At 51.2% G+C, this 17,388-nt stretch overlaps 1 protein-coding gene across 8 annotated transcripts in view; it reads right to left on the bottom strand.

The window, feature by feature from the left end:
* Positions 1-17,388, bottom strand: part of KSR1 (kinase suppressor of ras 1) — a 177,247-nt gene that overhangs the window by 19,042 nt on the left and 140,817 nt on the right. For 6 of the 8 annotated variants that reach the window (XM_033184347.1, XM_033184351.1, XM_033184352.1 and 3 more), the window contains 8 exons: positions 16,665-16,748; positions 15,116-15,177; positions 14,908-15,014; positions 10,101-10,269; positions 6,139-6,180; positions 3,662-3,716; positions 2,827-2,875; positions 1,740-2,119 (listed from right to left, as the gene is read on the bottom strand). In XM_033184347.1, the coding sequence (XP_033040238.1) occupies positions 1,740-2,119; positions 2,827-2,875; positions 3,662-3,716; positions 6,139-6,180; positions 10,101-10,269; positions 14,908-15,014; positions 15,116-15,177; positions 16,665-16,748 (948 nt within the window). Of the gene's footprint in view, positions 1-1,739; positions 2,120-2,826; positions 2,876-3,661; positions 3,717-5,565; positions 5,641-6,138; positions 6,181-10,100; positions 10,270-14,907; positions 15,015-15,115; positions 15,178-16,664; positions 16,749-17,388 lie in introns of all 8 variants that reach the window. The other 2 variants (XM_033184355.1, XM_033184349.1) reach the window with 2 other exon arrangements.

Here is a 17,388-nt window from a genome sequence, read left to right as displayed (position 1 = left end):
AACAGGCAACATCAAGGCTCTGGGGCTCACTGTCAAGAGTCTCATTATAGTTTTCATTTTTTCTTGATCACAGGGTTTTTATTACAATAAAGGAGTGTGCAAGGAGGGAAAAGGGGTGGGGTAGATGTTAGGGGCGTCAGGGTGACTACTGGAAAAGGAGCCTGAGTTCTGGGGTCTCCACCTGCATCAACTCCTAAAACCCCGGGTGAGGAGGGACCCAGAGAGAATGTGGGTCCAGGGGAGCTATCTTAGGAAGGGACTATGTTTTTAGGAAAACATTCTTGGAGTCTCAGAGCCTTCGAAAACTGGGTGAGGGGTAGAGAATATTGGTTGGTGCTTTCCTTATTTGTGTCCCACTTTCCTTCAGCGTATTCTAAACAAAGTAAGATTTTTTTGTTAATGAATATTTTCCTGTTTCAGGCAGGCCACAGTGACTCACACCTGTAATCCCAGCACTTTGGGAGGCTGAGGTGGGTGGATCACCTCAGGTCAGGAGTTTGAGACCAGCCTGGCCAACATGGTGAAACCTCATCTTTACTGAAAATATAAAAATTAGGCGGGTGTGGTGGCGCACGCCTGTAATTCCAGCTACTTGGGAGGCTGAGGTACGAGAATTGCTTGAGCCTGGGAGGCAGAGTTTGCAGTGAGCCAAGATCACACCACTGCACTCCAGCCTGGGTGACAGAGCAGGACCCTGTCTTGTTTTTCATTAATTAATTACCGATTTTGTTCTTTATTAACTAATTTAATTTTTTTGAGATGGAGTCTTGTTCTATAAATAAATTATGGGACCACCAGTGATCAGTTCATGATTATATGACTCTTCCCAACTCTGCTCCACTCCAGGGAGATAATGTTGGTAGTCTGAAATTGACCATGGTGAGAATATTTACACCACAGGAAGTGATGGATGTTACAAATTAGGGCTTCCATCCCTACTCTCCCCAAACTGGTTGTTACACATTTACCAGCACACCAGTGAGTTCAGCCTATGTGAGGAGGATATTGTGCAGGTGTTTTCTGAGAGTAGACCTCAGACCCACAGTCGAGTGCAGGAGGCAAGGTGTGAGCCAGCTTGATCTCTCCTTTGTATTTTTACAAAAAGGAATAAACAGTTTAAAAACGTGAGTATATGCAAATGTCTTCATTTTAACAGAAGGAATGTTAACTGTTTATAGTGTCTCTGACTTTGGGGAGAAGCACTCAGCTGCAGTGGGAGAAGACTGGCTTTCACTCCGTACCTTTTATGGACATTGATTTTTCTCTAACCTTAGAAAGGTCTCACTCTGTCACCCAGGCTGAAGTGCAGTGGCATGATCTTGGCTCACTGCAGCCTTGACCTCCTGAGCTCAAGCGATCCTCCTGCTTCAGCGTCCTAAGTAGCTGAGACCACAGGCACCTGCCACCAGGCCCAGCTAAGTTTTTTTGTATTTTTTGTACAGACAGCATCTCACTACATTGCCCAGGCTGGTCTCAAGCTCCTGGGCTCAAGCAATCCTTCCACCTTGGCCTCCCAAAGTGTTGGGATTATAGGTGTGGGCCATTACACCAGCCCATATTTATTTCTTTTTTAGTGTCAATGGGGCTATGTGAATTGGAAGTTATACCCCATTTTTGGTTTTCTTCTTTATGCCTCTATTAAAACTTCCACACCCTCCAGGGCATCCACACAAATGGGGCTCCCAAGGAAGGGGGAGGCTGAGCTGGCCATCCAGCGTGAGGTCCTGGGGCTTGGTTACCTGGTGATAATGGCCAGGTGGGGCGGGTTCATGCAGGCCCCCATGAAGAGCACCACGTTCTCGTGCCGCGTCTGCCGGTAGTTCATCACCTCTTTCTTGAAGAGCTTCAGGTGGTCCTGGTTGTGGCCGTCCATCTCCAGCAGGCGAATGGCCACTTCGCCATGCCAGCGGCCGCGGTGCACCCGGCCCCAGCGGCCCTGCCCAATGGGCTCACCCAGCTCTACCTGCTCGAAGGGGATGTCCCACTCCTGCAGGTACACGCTGGTCTGACTGGCCTTGCGAGAGATGGGGCCCCGCCAGGGCCGGCGAGAGCTTGGCAAGTCGTCCACCTCGTCCTCATCGTCTTCTGCCTCTGACTTGCCAGCCTCTGGCTCCTCAGCCTGAAAGGAGAGCAGGAAGGAACAGGGATGGGCAGCAGATCTGGGCTCTGCACCATCTCTTCCTTCCTTCTCCTGGAGCCCTAGCCAGGTAACAGGGGAGACAGGCATCCTGCCAGGGGACACAGGTTGTAGTTGCAGCTCTGCACTGGCCTGCTGTGCAGCTCACTTAGCATCAATGGACCTCAACGTCCTCACCCACAGTATGTGGCGGCTGGCCCCCGTGACCTGAGGCCCTTCATCATGCTAATACTCCAATACCTACCTGTGAGCAACATCTAATTGTCTAGGGAAGAGCAAGAGCATCCCTGGCATAGAAGAATTTCACTGCATCCATCCTTCCGGAACTCTTGTTTAAACAGAGTTTCTGACTCTCCCCTGGGCAGGAGTAAATCAGTCTGTTAACATTCTCCAAGCCATAATGCAATGGAGGGATCCAGGCTCAGCTGACACTTTTGTTCAAGGGTCAAGGCAATGGTTCTTGACCCTGGCTACAATCACCTGTGGAGCGTGGGGAAGGCAGAGCTTGGACAAGCTTGCTCCATTACATTCCTCATCGTTCTTCCCTACCATGCACCTCTGCAATGGGTGCCTGGGACAGCCCTTGCCAGGGCCCAGCACCCACTCACTCTCAAGCCCCCTGCACACTGAGATGGGGAAGGGAGAAACAAGGGAGGGGCCATTTGTGGACACGTGTGTGTCACCCTCACCTCCGCTTCGTGAGCCTCCAACACGTCTGCTTTCGGCTGGTTGTCGAGCCTAAGAGTAAAACAGGGTTTGTCAAGGAGACCTTGCGGGAGGCCGCTCTGCTCTCAGCTGGTGGGGATTCCTGGGAGAGATCTGAGACAAAGATCCTTACCCTGACTCACACCTGGCTAGGGGAAAGGCCACGTGGATACCGTGGTGACAGGCAAGAGGCTGAGGGCCAGGTCTGCCCGTTGTGCAGCCTCAGCCTTCCCTAGGCTAACTTGAGGGTGGTGGGGGCTGAGAGGTGGGCAGTGATCCCCAAAGCCCCTTTTCAGATGTGACACTGCTACACAGGGTCTCAGAGCACACCCACAGGACTCAGAATCTGACGGCCTCGACTTGGAGAACCAGCTCTATCGCTTCCTAGCGGTGTGACCTTATGTAATTTCTTAAACCTCTCTAGGCTGGTTGTACGTTAAGAATGGCACCTACTTTGAGACCTACCACTGCACTGAGGGTAAGATGCGGGAATGTGAGTCAAGTGCTCAGCATGGCCTGGTAGAGAAAGGCCTCTGCACAGGAGTTATTCTTAGGCTTCTCTAACTCCAAGTGCCCTCTATCCACCCTCCTGGGTCCCAAGACTGCTCCAGTTTCACAGGCAGCCCCACCCAATGTTGACCGCACTGATAGGAGGCAAATAAAACCCTCTACGGAATTCACTGGCCCAGACGGTGAATGAGCCCAGGGAGTTCTGCATCTGGCTGGCTGGAAAGGTAGAGTGGGAGGTGGCCAGGGATGTGGATCCAGCCCGAATAATTCCCCAAAGAAGGGAAGGGGACACAGCCTAGGGATGCCTACCGGGTACCGTCGGCAGCTTCGGGGAGCGGGGCTGCCTGTGCAAAGGCCGAAATGTCTGGAGGAAACAAAAACCAAATACAAAGCATGAGATCGCTTTTCCCTCCCCAAAGAGACATGGTGTTTGAAACCCAGCACCCCCACAGAGGTTGATTTTCCCCTGAGTGGGCTGCCACGTGTTCCCCAGGCACTTCCACAAGGACCAGCCTGTGATCTTCCATAAATGTTGCAAGGACGCAGCCTCCACAGCACCTGCTTCTGCATACACAGCTCTGTCTCAGAAAGGGGCTCTGGGCAGGTAGGGAGGGTGAGACTTCTCATTACCACCACTCACCTGTGGCCGGCCAAACTGCCCCACACAAACAAGTGGAAAAGGCAAACTGGGCTCTCATTTACTGGACAGGCTGGCTAAAGCTGCTGTTTGGAAGCAGGGGCTGCTTGCGATAACCCTTGAAAGTAATGAGATTCTCTCACTTTGGCCAGCAAGGCCGATGGCAGGATGTGCAGGTGGCTCATTAGTGGTACCTGGTGCCTGGTACAGCTGCTGGGGATTTCCAGCACAAAGGCCCCGACCCCTCGGCTTCCGGTATGGGTCACCGGTGGACCAGCTCTCAGGGGAGAGGAAGAAACGCCACATATCAGGGACCCAAGAGTGGGCAGCTGGGGCTGATCCCTGAGCCTGGGGTGTTCCCAGTTTTAGTGCTAAAAGTCCCACGTCCAGGGAGACCAGAACTGAAGGCTACTCCAGCATGGAACCAAAGTGCTACAGGGAGATTGGTGGCCCCAGGGCTGCCATGGGCCGCTCACTCCCTGCTCTTTTCTGCAAAAAGAGACAGGAAGTGGCAGTGGCTGAAGATCTCAAAGGCCTCTCTCCTGCCTGTGTGGTCAAAGACTCTCCCCGTTCAGCCAAAAGACCTCCCTCGACCTTCTTCTACGGCTTTCTTCTGCCTTTGAAGGTCATTTGAACCACAGGCTGTCAACATCTCTGGGACCTCACAGACTTGGAGAATCTGATAAGAGGCCGTGGGCTTTCTTATCAGGGAAATGCACACATGTGCCCAACATCCTGTGCACAATTTCTGGGGGATCAGAACCTTAGAAGGCTCTACTGGTAAGGCCTCCCCTGGACACAGTGTGCCTGCAGACTACCAACAGGGGCCCGGCATGTCCACCCATCCAACACTGCTCAGATGTTCCACAGAAGGTAAACACACGCCTAAGGCATGAGGGAAGTAGTAGAGTTGGGGTGTGGTTTGTCCCCAACCCCCAAGTGGGAAGGCAAAATGCTTCTGAAGCCTCATGCTTTTCCTTAAAAGTTAAGAGTGTATCATGCATTCTGCTCCAAAATGTGTCCACGTTTACTTTAATAAAAACGTATTTCCTTGCCCTTCCTGTGACGTAGTATCTTCAGGGGAAAATGGACCCTTCTGGGAAAAGAGCCACGTCTTCCCAATGTTTTGGGGTAATCCCCTGTGTGCATCTGAGAGCTAGTAACCAGGGAAACCACAACAAAAAACGGGTGTGAAACTGCAGAGGCTGCTCAGCTGTTCAGAGGAAGCCTCCATAAGGCGGGTTCTCAGGGCCCTGACCGCTGCCCTGCACACACCTGAGCAACGCCATGCAGACAGTCCTCTAAGGACTCACAGATGCTCCAAGTCAGCCCCCTAATGGAGCTGGCTTAGGGAATAGAAAAGCCTGGAGTAACCAAGATACTGTGACTTCAAGACAGTCCTGTTCAAGACCCAAGAAAAAAACAGCTACAGTCTTTGTTTTAAACACCATTACGCTCATCACCTTCAGTTACAGTAAAAAGCACTGATCTCAAACACTTTAGGGGAAGGAATGAAAAGGGTGCTACACAGTAAGTGTAGAAAACAATTTTTACAGAAGGGACTCAATGTATTGACTTACTAAATTGAAAGTGTTTTCCTTTAAACTTTCTGCAATAAGGAGGCATTTCCAGCAGTGGCCAGCAGATGGCACTGTGTGGTAAGGCACAGAAAGGTGAAGCCCACTAAGTGAAGCCCGCAGACCTTCCCACAGGGTTTCCACTTCTCTAAGACATTGTGCATAAGCTATCCTCTGGTTATTGCGTAAGGGAGGATATGGTGACAGATGCTCATAAAGCATTAGCAAAAAGTCCTCTCCCCATTCTATAAACCCAGGTTCCAGTCCCGCTTCTACCATCTCCTGGCAGTGTGACCTTGAAAAGGTCGCCTGCAGGCTCTGTGCCAAGAGGCTGGACAGGATGGATTCCAGGGTCCCTCCCAGCAAGAACTTCTCACATTAAGAGGCCCACCTCCAGGGCACTTGCCCTGCCCCCTTCCCATCCCCCATGGGCAGTCAGCTCTCAGAACAGGTGGAGGGAGACTCAAGTGCCTCCAAAGGAGAGTGCCTCTCCCAGGGAGAGGGCGCCCAGGTGGGGTGGACAGAAGGGGTCACAGCAAAGGGCAGTTAATGGAACCATGCAAAGGACTCACCTGGAAAGATAAACTGCTGTCTATGATGAATGAAGTAGGCAGCTTTAAACAGAAGAGGAGGTGAGTCACACACACAGAACGGCCAGCGCAGGAGGGAGGAGCGGAATTGCAGGTACCGGCTTGGGAGACAGGGACTGGTTATTGGGCTGGGACAGCCCTACCCTAGATGGACCTGGCAAGGACAGGCCAAACCATGCAGGAAGGAGGAAAAGAGCTGGGAGAAAATGGGCCCTGGCAGGAGCCCGCAGGACTAAAGGGGTTTGCACTGGAGGACTGGGCATTCCAAGACCCCGTCTCTGGTCACCAGCACTCTGCGAAATGCATGTGAGCCCAGAAGGGCAAAATACAATGAGAGAGAAACAGTGATTCTGAAAAGTTTAACAGTGTTATGTACGGAAGAATGGCCTCCTCCCCTTGAGCCCCACCTGTACCTCCAGAGTGTCTCAACCTTACCACTCCCTACCCACAGTTTTTTCTCTCTCTCTTACAGGGTACTGAAAAGGATACACTGGGGTTCTGGAAGCTGACAGCATGTTCCAAGCTCAATTCTGCCACATAACTAGGCTCTGGGACCTTAGGGAGTTGGCTAACCTCTCCAGCTGTCTCACTGTCAAATGGGGGTATAAATAGAGTCATGTGCCACAGAACATGTTGCTTTGGTCAACGAGGGACCACACACACAATGGTGGCCCTGATCATAATGCAGTGGAAAAATTCCTCTTGCCTAGTGATGTGGTAGCTGTGGTAACAGGGCAGCGCCATGCATTCCTCACGTGTTTGTGGTGACACTGGCAGGAAATAATCCACGGAACTACAAGCTGTATAAAAGGATGGCATGCACGATTATGCACGGTAGCATCTTATTTGATAATGAGAATAAACAACTTCATTACTGGTTTATGTATTTACTATATTGTACTTTTAATCATTTTTTAAAATTTTTAAGTAATTGATTTATTTTTTGAGACGGAGTCTTGCTCTGTTGCCCAGGCTGGAATGCAATGGCACAATCTTGGCTCACGGCAACCTCCGTTTCCCGGGTTCAAGTGATTCTCCTGCCTCAGCCTCCCGAATAGCTGGGATTACAGGCGCCCACCACCACGCCTGGCTAATTTTTGTATTTTTAGTGGAGACGGGGTTTCACTATGTTGGCCAGGCTGGTCTTGAACTCCTGATCTCAGGTGATCCGCCCACCTCGGCCTCCCAAAGTGCTGGGATTACAGGCGTGAGCCACCATGCCCAGACTTTTAATCTTGATTTTAGATTATACTTGTTCTACTTACAAAAAAAAAGTTATCTGTAATTTAGCCTCAGGCAGTTGCCTCAGGAGGTATCCAGAAGGTGGCACTGTTATCATAGGAGATGCTAGCTCCATGTATGTCACTGCCCCAAAGACCTTCTGGTGGGAGAAGATGTGGAGGTGGAAGAGTGATATTGATGATCCTGACGCTGCACAGGCCTAGGCTAGTGTGTGTGTGTCTTAGTTAACAAGAGAGTTTAAAAAAAATTAAGAATTTTAAAAATAGAAAAAAGCTTATAAAAATTCAAAGAAAAATGTTTTTGTACAGCTATACAATATGTGTTTTGGGCTAAGTGTTACAACAAAAGACTCCAAATTTTAAAAAAATTTAAAGATTATAATGTAAAAAAGTTGTAAGCTAAGGTTAATTTATTATTGAGGAGAATATTTTAAAATAAATTTAGTGTAGCCTAAGCATATAGTGTTTATAAAGTCTACAGTAGTGTACAGGAATTCCTCACTCACTGACTCATCTAGAGCAGCTTCTAGTCCCCTACAAATAAATAACATTTTATTTACTGATTTATTCATTTAGAGACAGAGTCTTGCTTCTTGCTCTGTCACCTGGGCTGGAGTACAGTGGTGCAATCTCAGCTCACTGCAATCTCCACCTCCTGGGTTCAAGCGATCCTCGTGCCTCAGCCTCCTGAGTAGCTGGGACTACAGGTGTGCGCCACCACACTTAGCTAATTTTGTATTTTTAGTAGAGATGGGGTTTTGCCATGTTGGCCAGGCTGGTCTTGAACTCCTGGCCTCAAGTGATCCGCCTACCTCGGCCTCCCAAAATGCTGGAATTACAGGCATGAGCCACTGTGCCCAGCCGTATTTTCAATATTTTGTGCTGTATATTTACTGTAGCTTTTCTGTGTTCAGATGTTTCAATACACAAATATTTAGCATTGTGCTGCAATTGCCTACAATACTCAGTACAGTCACATGCTGCATAGGTTTGCAGCCTAGAAGCAATAGGCTACACCACACAGCCGAGACGTGTGGAGGACTATACCATCTGGGTTTATGTAAGTACACTCTATGATGCTCACATTACAATGAAATTGCCAAATGCATCTCTCAGAACGTTTCCCTGTTGTGAAGCAGCACGTGACTGTAATCTTTTCCCAGGTTTACCACTGAAGTTTAAGTGCAATGCCCCTGCATAGCACAGAGGAGGGGGACGACAGGAGGCTTGCCTTCTCCAGCTGAACTACAGGGCCAGTGGGGCAGGCAGTGGGGGTTAGGGGGAGGGTTGACCCATTGGTGCTGCCATGACCAAAGAGATAGGATCTTGAGAGAGTAAGGCCTCTGTGCAGGGGACAATGAAGGCCCAGTCCGGAGACATTCAGGGAAAGCAGCAAGGGTCCAGCTGATTGTGCAAACAGAACTTTTTCTGTGGCTGCCGTGGTCCAAACACACCCTTTCCATTTACAAAAACCCAAACTTTGGGTTTTGCAAAGGTTTAGCAAAAGGCAGTTTCAGAGCATAATAAAGACAGAGCAGAATGGGAGAGGAGGTTAATCAAATGGGCCATCACTCAATGCAGTGAGGGGAGGGGCGTGCTCAGGACGGCGCGTGCATGTCAGGAGATATCCAGCCACGTGCGTTCTGAGGTGAAGGCAAAGAGAGATTCCTACAAGATCTCTGTCTCCACTGTCCCCAAAAGAAGTCCCAGGAGAAGCTCCCTGGCCTCCTGCTGGCTGGGTACAGCGCCAGCTGGGGCTCCCCTGGCACAGGGAGAGCTGTGGCTGTCCTCATGGACCTGGAGCTCCAGAGGCCAGAGACAGGGGCCTGACCTGGACTCTATGGGCTGGTGACAGCCTGTGGCTGGGTCCGGAGCAAACAGGAGTGTCACAGCTACCTTCCTTCCTCTGGGACTGCAAACTGTAATAAACTAAAGGCTGAGACTGACTCTGAGGAGCTGCCAGAGAGGCTGAGGCAGCAGCTCAGTTCCAAAATGGGCAGGTGGGCTTCACTCTGCTGCTTGGAGAGGCAGACACCCCAGGGCCAACAGCTGAGGGCAGGAGAGGCTGGAATCCTGACCCCTCCTGACAGACACCAGGCAGTGAGCTGGGGTGGAGCCTGGCTCAGGTCTACTCTGCTGTAATCTCCTGTGGGACTCAGTGTCTTCAGTCACACAATGGGAACAACCTAATTCCAACTTTACATGGTCACCTATCTTATGGAAAGGGAACGAGAGGTCTCCTTGAAGGAGCTTACCCGGATCACGAGTGGGAAGCAGCAGGACCCCAACCAGATTCCCTCTCTGAGGCCTTCTAGCTCCCTGCATTGCTGGCCATGCCTCCTGGGAACTCAGAAGCCAGTCCCGAGAAAGTGAGCACTGCCCAGGAGAGGCCACCCCATGAAGAGGAGGGCAGCGTGGAGATTATGTTGTGTCAGACGGACTTGGGTTTGATCTCCATTCTGCCAGTTACAGGCTGTACAACTCGTGGCAAGCCCCTCCCTCTCTCTGAACCTTAGTATTCCCATCTGTAAAACAACAGCATCAACATCAGAGCTATTGTGCTTGGGGCACCTGGCAAGTGCTCCATAAACATCAGCTGTTAGCTGTGACCATGTCTGACCTTGAATCTGCAGACCTTGGGTCTGCTGAGAAGGGGATCTGTCCGCACCCCTGAGAACCCAGAAAAGCCTGGAGATGTGGTACCTGGGAAGTTGAACCTGCTGTCCCGCTGGCCAGGTGAGGGATTGGGGGGCGTGGTGGCGCTGGATGGGTTGGATGATGTTGGGAAGGGCGCCGGCGAGGAGGGTGTGGAGGAGGTGGTGGAGGAAGGGTTGCTGCTGGAGTCCAGGTGATTCATGGCTGGAGGGTGCTCCTGCAGGACCAGAGATATTGGGAGTGGCAGGGCTGTCCTGGCCCCACCTGCCTCCCACCGGCCACACCCTCCCTTCCCCATCTGGAAAGGAAGCAGTCAGCCCAGGGAATCCTCAGGGTCTGACATTTTACGCATCTAACATTTGAGGAAGGGCAGCACACAGTGGCCCTTGCCTCAATGCCCACTCCCCATGGGGCTCCTGCTCAGCTTTCTGATTTCAGCTCAAGCACACTCTTCCCAGAAGCCTTTCCTGCACCCCGGCTGGGACCACGCTCCTCCTCTCCATCCTGGCACGGCTCCCAGCAGTTTTTCATCAGGGCACCGTGTCTACTGCAGACGTCCCAGACATTTTCCTGACGGAAGACTCTCCCACTACCTCGTGTGTTGCATGAGGCCAGGGTGATCATTACATACTCAGTGCCTGGCTCTGAGCTGGGCACACATTAGGATTTTATAATGAATTAAGTTCAGGCTCTGATAAATGTTATATCATGTCTGCTAAGCACCAGGCACTCTGCCAGACATAGGGAGACCAATGATAAACGAGAGGTATACAGACCTTTTCTTTGGAAATCTGGCTGAATCAAAGGCACTGGGAAGTCTTAGAGTCAAACTACAAAACCCTGAAAGAGGTGATGGCTTGGGCTGGTGCGGTCTGCCATTTTGGAGGGGTAAGAATTCTGGAGCTGGAAAGAACTTTCTAGAAGATGACCACAGGAGTTAGTTTGTCAGGACAGGCCGGTTCACTCATGTTGTCCCAACTTAAATGTTAATGTCATCCCTTCCACACTCAAAGCAAGCATGCTCCCCCTGCTAATGGATCACATGAACCAGTGCTTGCCATGGGAAACACATGTTTGGTGGCCAGCGAGACACCTTTAGGAGACCCTTGGACACAACACAGAGGACGCTGCACCAGGGAGGAGGGGTGCTCTGTTTCCTGTCTTGTTCTGTCTGAGAGAAGGCCTCGGCCTGAGCTGCTATGTCTTTATTGCCTCTCCAACACTGACTCATCGCCCATTCAACAGAGTGAGCGCTTCAAGCTCCAAGCCTTAAGCAAGTGTGATAACCAGATGAAGCTTGTAACTTTTTGGTTTTAACTGTGCTTGTTTTAATGATTACCTTCTATCTGTAGGGATCGTGGTTTTTCCAATTATGATAGTGATGATTACATAAAAATGAAGTGTTGTAAGTATTAGCCCAGGTGGTATCTGGTTAAGACAGAAACCATAAAGACGGTTTGCAGCTTTGAAGAAGTTTGGGCGGCACTGATTATCAACTCAATTATCAACTCAATCCACACTACGTGCCACCACAGTCCCACTGTAGAGCTCAGGGGAGCAGGGCCCAAGAAAGCCAAAGGCTTTGCCCACGGTCATGGGAGATGGGCCTGGCATGATCCCAACTCCAGGATGCCTTCTGGCCATGGCTCCCCAGCCACAGCACGGAGGATCCCTGAGAACAGCATGAGCATCTCACAGCTCGGAGCAAGAGCCCGTGGGAGCAAGGACCAGAGAGCCCCGGGGAAGGGAGGGCTGCTGCACTAGAAATGGGAAAAGGGGGGAGAAGGGAGAAAGTAAGGGGCAGGAAGCCCTGGGAAGGGAGAGCTGCTGTACTAGAAATGAGAAAAGGTGGGTGAAGGGAGAAAGTAGGGGGCAGGGAGAGAGGCCTAAGCTCCAGCTTCTCTCTGTGGCCAAAAAGAAAGAACATTGGGGTTTGGAGGCAGACAGACTGGAATTCTCGGCCAGCTTCCACCACCACTTAGCTGGGTGACTCTAGGCAACTTCCTCCACCTCTCTGAGCTTCCATTTCCTCAACCACAAAATGAAAACATCAACACCTATGGCAGAGGAGGTTACTGCGCTGACCAGTAGCATCACAAAGGTGGGAGTGTGTGGCACATAGCAGGTGACTAATACATGCTTGTTCCACATTCTTTTGCAGACCTGCTAGCTAGGAACACTCAGAAGTTTGGGCCCCAGCAAGGCCAGAAGACCAACAGAGAGAGGGCTCCAGGGGATTCTACGTTAGGCAGGACCCTGGATCTGAAAAGTGCTTCCTGAATGCAAACATCAATTCCCCTGGGGGTGGGAGAGGAATTCCTTGGTTAAAGAAGTTGAGGCCAAGTTGGGTTAAATGCTAAGTTCAACAGGTTTATTTGCTGTAGGCCATGAAGGCTCTGGCGTACACAGTGACCTCTGGAATCTACTGGCCTGGGATAGTTGACATCGCGTGGCGCCAAGTTAGAAGTGGGAGCTGGATCCACTGAGCCCTCCCTCTTCTCACTCACGCTCCAAGGCTCAGGACCCTCCATCAGTCCCTCTGTAACCCTGGACAAATGACCCAACCTTTAAGAGCCACTGTGTAACATGGGGGTAACAGCTGCCGGATCACAGGGTTGTTCAATCATTCAACAATCAACATGCTGGTTTCCTGACTGCCTATTGTGTGCTTGGTGCCAATGAGAGCAAGACAGCATCACTGGGCCCTCAGGGAGCATCTGTGCTGAAGAGGAATGGGGCGGGCAGGGGTGGAGGGGCAGGTGGTGGGAGAAGAGGTCGAAGACGAACAGGATAAACACACCTCTCAGCACCATGTGTGGCCCCTAGTGAGAACTCAGTAACAGCTCATGCTGTCATAGCGACCTTCAGCGGGACCCTGGAGGGCCAATGCTCTCAAAGACGAGAGGCCTTTGGCACCACCACTGTGTGGGCTTAGAGGCCGAGAAGGTGCGCGCAGGAGGGGCTCATGGGGGAGGTGGAACAGAGAGAGTGCTGTGAGGAGGGCTGAGGGGTGGTGTCCAGGTGGGTGGAGATGCAGGAGTAAACATGATGGGCAGGGGGTCGTGCAGGACGCATAGGGATGGGGGGTATGCTAGGCATAGCTGGAGAGGAGAGGCACGGGCAATGATGACATTGTTGGCAATGGGGGCAGGGGGCACTGCATTCCTGCTGAGGAACTGATCCTATCTGTGACGGGCTGGGAAAAGAATTACTAGTTGATGGTATGGTACTGCTCCCTACAAGTTCATGAACATTCTCTCTTTACCCTTCAAATACCCTGTGAATGAAGCATTAGTAATTCAATTTACAAAGCAGAAAGTGAGGCTCAGAGAGGTCAAGTGGCTCACTCAAGGTCATGGAAGCAAGAGAGGAGTTGGGACTCAAAGCCAGGGCTGGGCAGCTGCTGTGGTCTGAATGACTGTGAACTCCCACAGCTCACATGCTGAAACCCTAGCACCCAAGGAGGTAGTATTGGGAGCTGGAGCCTCTGGGAGGTAATTGGGTCATCAGGGCAGAGCCCTCAGGAATGGGACTAGTGCCCTTATGAAAGGGCTCGAGGGATCTTGCTGGGCCCCTCCACCATGGGAGGACGTGGCATGAGTGACATCTGTGAGAAGGTGAGCCTTCCCAGGACATCGAGTCTGCTGGTACCTTGATCTTCCCAGCCTCCGGAACCATGAGAAACAAATTTCTATTGTTTTTAAGCTACCCAGTCTATGATATTTTGTTATGGTAGCCTGAACAGACTAAGACAGGACCCTATCATCTTTCCCCTCTTCCTCCCCATTCCGGGTGAGAAGCCACCACCAGAGGGAAACGAGAGGCAGGAGAGAGGACAGGTGCAGGCCCATGGCACAGTCAGGTCTGGGACAGCTGGCCTTCTTGTTTGACAGTAAGAGGTGGTCCTGGCTCTCCCAGAGCAGCCCCTGAAGCTGTACCTTTAGGGTCCCCAGTACAAACTGGCCACGTTGCCTGTCTTTCTCTTCCAGCCTGAGCCACATGGCCAGTCACAGCCATGGGGCAACTGGGCACATGCTTCTCATCGGAGGGGCACACGCTAAGCCCCTGCTCTGGGGCTGCAGGTAAAACACACTTAAAAATACACAGCCAAAACCACAGCAGCCAGCAGCCTGCAGCCAGCCAGGATGGGAGCTGCTGTCAGAAGCCATCAGCACTGGCACCTCCCAGATGCCAGGCGCACCTGAGCAAAGGGGCCAATGACAGCTATGCCAACCCTCCTGGGGGACACAGGTTTTGCAGACTCTGTCTAGCTGCAGAGGACACCCGTCTGCCTCAGCAGAGAAGCCTGACCTGGCTATGGATGAAAATGTACTCTTTGTATTACTTTTGGGTATTCTGTGAGGGCAGCAGAGCCTTGCGCGGTGGCGGTCATGGCAATTGCTTTAATGAACAACTGAAGGTGTATCTGCCGCACTGCGACTAAGGGCCCAGGTTTTGCGGCTGGGTGGCTGCCGAGGCTACCACTCTGGGTTTGTATCTTGCTCTCAGGGGATGCTGTGCTGTTTTCTCACCTGTGACATGGATCAGTCTGTACCCTTCAGAACTACTGTGGGGCTCAAATGAAACAGCAATGGAAGTTGTTCCCGGTACACGCTAAACACACAGGAAGTGTTAGCTCAAAGGAGAAGGGACTGGGAATCACGCTGTACCACCACAACTTAAATGTAAAGCCTCCGAGTGGCTCAAGATATGATTCCCAAGGCCACCCTCTGGCCACAAATCTGAGACTGTGGTGTCACATCCCACTTCCCCACTGAGCCTCTGAGGCAGGGGTGCTTTATAGGAAGGCCGTCCAGTGGCAGAAGGGGGTCCTCCCCAGCATTACCCAGCGCACCTTCTTTGTCAGTGCTTTGGGAAGGGTTCCAAAATGGGGTTCGGTTGCTCTGTCCACCGGGTTGTTGATGTCCGAGGGGACAGATTCTGTCCTCCGAAGCCGAGTTACTGTTTGAAAAGAGGGAAAACTCATCACCAGGGAACAGGTCAAGCTAAAGAAAGATTCACTGAAATCCAGAAGGCAGAGGAGAGGAAGGCAGAAAACTCACATGGCAGGAAGGATATTCTACAGGCAGGGGCTTCTTTGGTACATTTGTTGTGACACTTCAACCTGGTAAAGAAGGGGAGGTTAGCGTGCGGAGCGCCACGTGTGGGGCTCGGGCACACATGGGTAGCTCTGTGTAGCATTCACTCAGGACTGTCTCCATTTCCACAAACTTCTCAACAAATGTTAGCTCGAAAGTAGAGAACACCATGATATTAATAGTAATAGCAGCTGCTACACTGAGCTGCTGTGCTGAGCATTTACCACGTTCTGCTGTCATCTACCCATCCTCACAGCAAAGTAGGTCTCGTGATGCCCACTTCGACTTGCCCCAGGTTGCCCACCTATTTTTCTTTTGTAAAGAAAAGAGACCCTCTACCCATACTGAAAAAGCTCAAGACAAATCTGAACTTATTAAAAAAAAAAAAAAAAAAAAAGACGAATTAGACAGGCAGTGTTTGCTTTACCAAAGAATCCCACGGACTCAAAGGGCAGCACCTCCCGCTACATTTGTGCAATGGAACGTACGGTCTGAGGGTCAGCCCCAGGCCAGGATTGGAAAGAACTGTGTTCTCACCGTGGTCCTGCCTTCTGCACTGAGTCCTAGATTTCTCTCTAATGGGCTGAGGGTGTCCTATCAACCTCATACTGCATCACAGGACAGCCTGGGCTCAGAGGTCATCCTATGCTCTCCACATGATGGGAACTAGAGGTCCCTAATGTAAAGCCAAGTGGCCAGGAGCCACAGGAGACCCAGACTAGAGAGAGAAGTCAGCAACTCCCTAGAGGTCAGGAGAATCGCCGGGAAAGCGATGGGTCCAGCTGATGTACACAAGACCCACCATCTACAGTGTGACTGGAGCCCAGATGCAATCACACACACTAGCTCAGGTTCTCAGAGCCATCCCCGTGGCTGATGCATACATTAAAAATCAGGCCCAGAAAGGTCAAGTGCCTTGCCCCAGGTCATACAGCAATGCAGGGGCAGAGTGGGCTGGACACCGAACCTCTAAGGCCACCCTGCATTAGGTGAGGGCAGCAGGACAGCAGAGGACACACTCTGCCCAGCCCACACTGTTCCCTATCCTTGCTCTTCCTTCCCACCAGAAACCACAAGGCATGAGAAAATAAAGTTGGACTTGTACAGAATGTATACCCTGCGCTCACTCACCCCGTCCGCAAGCCAATTCCTTGTTTTTACCATCACCTGTCTGCCTCTCAAGGGCTACAACATGTAAGGCTAAACTTCAGAACTCCTTACAGGTCCCAGAACAGTCCTCATATTCCTCCGGGCCTTAGTACAAGACGCTCCCATGGCCTGGAATTCTCTTTCCCCCTTGGTCTATCTTGTAAACTTCTATTCATCCTTCAAAGCCCACCTCAAGTATTCCCTTCTTTGCGGAGTAACTTGCTTAATCTCCCTGAAGAGGCCTGATCACTCCCCGGTGTGCTGAATAGGACTATGAATAGCAAGTATAGGGAAGTGTGTTGGAACTCTGATTTACTAAACAAAAAGTGTCTGCTCCTCCCATCCCCACTCCTCTTCCCATCACCTGCAATGCTTGCACTTCACTCCAAATATCATGCTCTTCTGGCACACGTGGCAGACCTGCGACAGCCAGGACTTGGTGGAGAACCTGCAGGGGGCAGACACAGGCACATGCTCGCACTGGCTGGGAGGCCAAGGCCCAGACACAGAAGGGTTCCCACGGAGCTCCAGGGCAACTGGGAGTCTTGGCTCCATCCCAGAGCCCCGTGGGCCCTCTCCCAGAGAGAACAGGAATACCCAGGGGACACTGCTTCTCCCCTCGCATTTTGATCTCCCAGATGCAAAGTAATCACTGTCAATATGCTGAAGGTGGTGTGGTCATCTGGCAGTACCAATTTGGCAGCAGCAATCAAGAGTACAAGTGTGAATACCCTTCGACCTAACAGTTCTTAGGAATTCTTTTTTTTTTTTTTTTTTTTTTATTTTTTTTTATTTTTTTTTGAGACGGAGTCTTGCTCTGTCGCCCAGGCTGGAGTGCAGTGGCCGGATCTCAGCTCACTACAAGCTCCGCCTCCCGGGTTCACGCCATTCTCCTGCCTCAGCCTCCCGAGTAGCTGGGACTACAGGCGCCCGAGTTCTTAGGAATTCTTAGGAATTTATCCAACACAGGGCCACAAGTGTTGAAAGATACATGGACAAGTTATGCCCGCAGCATGTTAGCAGCATAAAGATGGAAAATAACCTACATGTCCATTGATAGGGGCTATTACTAAAGTATGGTCTTTCCA

This window comes from Trachypithecus francoisi, unplaced genomic scaffold (assembly GCF_009764315.1).
Source record: "Trachypithecus francoisi isolate TF-2019V2 unplaced genomic scaffold, Tfra_2.0 Lachesis_group20, whole genome shotgun sequence".
Lineage (NCBI taxonomy): Eukaryota > Metazoa > Chordata > Mammalia > Primates > Cercopithecidae > Trachypithecus > Trachypithecus francoisi.
This window is presented reverse-complemented; position numbering and strand designations above follow the sequence as displayed.